Here is a 2824-nt window from a genome sequence, read left to right on the forward strand (position 1 = left end):
TCGGAACGTGATCTGCGGCTCTCACTGGAGCGGTTCGCGGCCGAGTGTGAAGCGGCTGGGATGAGGCTCAGTGCCTCCAAATCCGAGGCCATGGTCTTGAGCCGGAAAAGGGTAGAGTGCCTTCTCCGGGTCAGGGGGGTCGTCCTGCCCCAAGTGGAGGAGTTTAAGTATCTGGGGATCTTGTTCACGAATGAGGGAAGAAGGGAGCGGGAGATCGACAGGCGGATTGGTGCAGCGTCTGCCGTGAAGCGGGCGCTGTACCGGTCTGTCATGGTGAAGAAAGAGCTGAGTCAAAAAGCGAAGCTCTCAATTTTCCGGTCGATCTACGTTCCCACCCTCATCTATGGTCATGAGCTTTGGGTCATGACCGAAAGAACGAGGTCCCGGATACACACGGCCGAAATGGGTTTCCTCCGCAGGGTGGCTGGGCTCTCCCTTAGAGAGAGAAGCTCGGTCATCCAGGAGGGACTCAGAGTAGAGCTGCTGCTCCTCCACGTAGAGAGGAGCCAGTTGAGGTGGCTCGGGCATCTGGTCAGGATGCCTCCTGGACGCCTCCCTGGTGAGGAGTTCAGGTCCCACCGGGAGGAGGGGAGACCCAGGACACGCTGGAGGGACGATGTCTCTCTGCTGGCCTGGGAATGGTTTGGGGTTCCTGGAGGAGCTGGAAGAGGCTGGAGAGGGACGACTGGGCCTCCCTTCTTAGGCTGCTGACCCCACGACCCGACCGCGGATAAGCAGAAGAATATGGATGGTTTTATGCTGCGGTTCAAATTATGGGCCCCTGAACATTTTATTGATGTTTATGTATTATTTTGTGAACTCTAAATGCTCTGGGCAGAATCTTCCTTTATCAGCAGTAACTTCTATTCACAGCCGCTCATCTGCAGCCCAGATCCCGTCAGCTGCGGCTTTAACCCGCCTGGTGGTAACGTTGGGGTGAAGCAGAGTGAACAGTGTACTCACTGGTGGTACCAGGTGGTACCAGGGCTTTGAGGTGCAGTGTTAGCAGTGGTACCATTTCTTTATATCAGGATATCTGGTTCTGACAAGCACCGAAGAACCACAGACTGAAGTTCCAGCTGGAGCCAGAAGTTTACATACACCTGTCTGACATTCCACCAGAACCAAAACTCTGGTTTTGGGTCAGAATCACCAGAATCATTGCTGTTTACTGAAAGCCTAAGTGATGACAGAGATAATATCAGAGATTATTATTATTAATGTCTTTACATACAGAAGAAAATCATGGAGCTGATCCAGTTCTTTGAATAGTTCCCAGTCTGGCTCATTCTGGGAACTAGTTCATCTGAACCAGACTGGGAACTGTTCAGAATGAACAGGTTCAGTCTTTGGTGCCGTTTCCTCTCGACCAATCAGCTGCTGTGTCTCTGCAGGAAGGGAAGATGAGTGGCGGGATGAACAGCATCGACGCAGTGAAGAAGAAGATCAAGGTTCTGCAGGAGCAGGCGGAGGAGGCGGAGGAGCGGGCGGAGCAGCTGCAGCGGGATGTGGAGAAGGAGAAGAGGACCAGGGAGGAGGTATGCGCTCCGGTTCTGATCTGGTTCCTCTGGTTCTAGAGCCTCTTACGCTCCAGGAGGGTTTGAACACAGTCCGACCCGGTCCATTTTGACCCAGCCCGATCTAGTCTGGCCTGGTCCGACCTGGTCTGAACCCGGCCGATGTTTAGAGTCGGGTTCGTTGCTCCCTGGCCCAGTCCAAACCACTCTCTAGAACCCAGAGTGGTTCCGTTGGACCAGACAGGTGAGTTTGAAGCCAGTCACTGATTGGTTGATTGGCTGTGGGGGCGGAGCCCAACGTCCAGCTGTCTGAGGAGCGCTAGTTTCTTGATGTCCACCATTTTGACTGACGGCTTGCGATCCTTCCATTCACAATTTGTTATGACTTGTCAGTGATAATAAATTAACATGATGATGATGTTAATAATATGATAATATGTTCAGTAATATTTTATTTAATTCAGTTTAGTTATTCAACAATATGAACACAGGATCTTCATCAAATATTACAGAAGATAAACTGTGAAATTATGAACAATTCATCTGAATGAATAAACTGGTCGACCTGGAGCTGAGTTCGGGTCAGGTTAGTCCTACTGGTGCTTCTAGACTAGTGAACCTTTCTGAGTGGTTCTGTTGGGACCTGGAGATTCTGGCCTCATCAGGTTGACTGGCGTACCTGTCCAGCTCCTCCACTGGGCTGTGTGTGTGTGTTTGTGCATACTTGTATTCCTGCATCCAGAGGACCACTTGCACCACTGCCACCCACTAGAGGAGGTCAAAGGGGACAGTGAGGATCTCTCCAGATTTTCTGGAAGGACCTGATTAGAACCAGGTCCTGACCCTTGACCCTGGGCTCTCACCTCTTATCCTGCTCTCTGTCTTGCAGGCGGAGGGAGAGGTGACGTCTCTGAGCCGGCGACTGCAGCTCAGCGAGGAGAACCTGGACCGGGTCCAGGAGCGTTTGGCTGCCGCACTGCGCAAGCTGGACGAGGTGGAGAAGGTCGCTGATGAGAGCGAGAGGTCAGTGACCTAGGTCCACCTGTAGCAGGTGATGGAGAGGAAGAGGAGCTCATCTTCATCACCTGTTGCTGTCATTCTCAGCTAGGGCCAGGCAATAAATCAATAACAAAATCTATCACAATAGGCATGTGATCGATATCAATAGATAATACATCTGAGTTTGACTATGAGATAATATATTTGATAGAGGTGTGCCGATCGATCGGCCACCGATCATAATCGGCTGATTTCCGTGAAAAAGTGTATGATTGGTGATCACGGTCTCTTGTTGCCGATCACCTGCA

At 51.4% G+C, this 2824-nt stretch overlaps 1 protein-coding gene and 1 long non-coding RNA gene across 2 annotated transcripts in view; one reads left to right on the top strand and one right to left on the bottom strand.

The window, feature by feature from the left end:
• Window positions 1-424, bottom strand: part of LOC106941896 (uncharacterized) — a 3411-nt gene extending 2987 nt beyond the window's left edge. The window contains exon 1 of the long non-coding RNA XR_001423479.1: window positions 369-424. This is a non-coding gene — a long non-coding RNA (uncharacterized LOC106941896). The remainder of the gene's footprint in view (window positions 1-368) is intronic.
• Window positions 1-2568, top strand: part of LOC106941894 (tropomyosin alpha-3 chain-like) — a 7643-nt gene extending 5075 nt beyond the window's left edge. The window contains exons 2-3 of the mRNA XM_015025043.1: window positions 1395-1538; window positions 2407-2568. Of these exons, the coding sequence (XP_014880529.1) occupies window positions 1404-1538; window positions 2407-2553 (282 nt within the window). The 5' untranslated portion in view covers window positions 1395-1403 and the 3' untranslated portion in view covers window positions 2554-2568. The remainder of the gene's footprint in view (window positions 1-1394; window positions 1539-2406) is intronic.
• The last annotated feature ends 256 nt before the right edge of the window (window positions 2569-2824 follow it).

This window comes from Poecilia latipinna, unplaced genomic scaffold (assembly GCF_001443285.1).
Source record: "Poecilia latipinna isolate Pla-1442-1.1 unplaced genomic scaffold, P_latipinna-1.0 Scaffold3926, whole genome shotgun sequence".
NCBI classification, from domain to species: domain Eukaryota; kingdom Metazoa; phylum Chordata; class Actinopteri; order Cyprinodontiformes; family Poeciliidae; genus Poecilia; species Poecilia latipinna.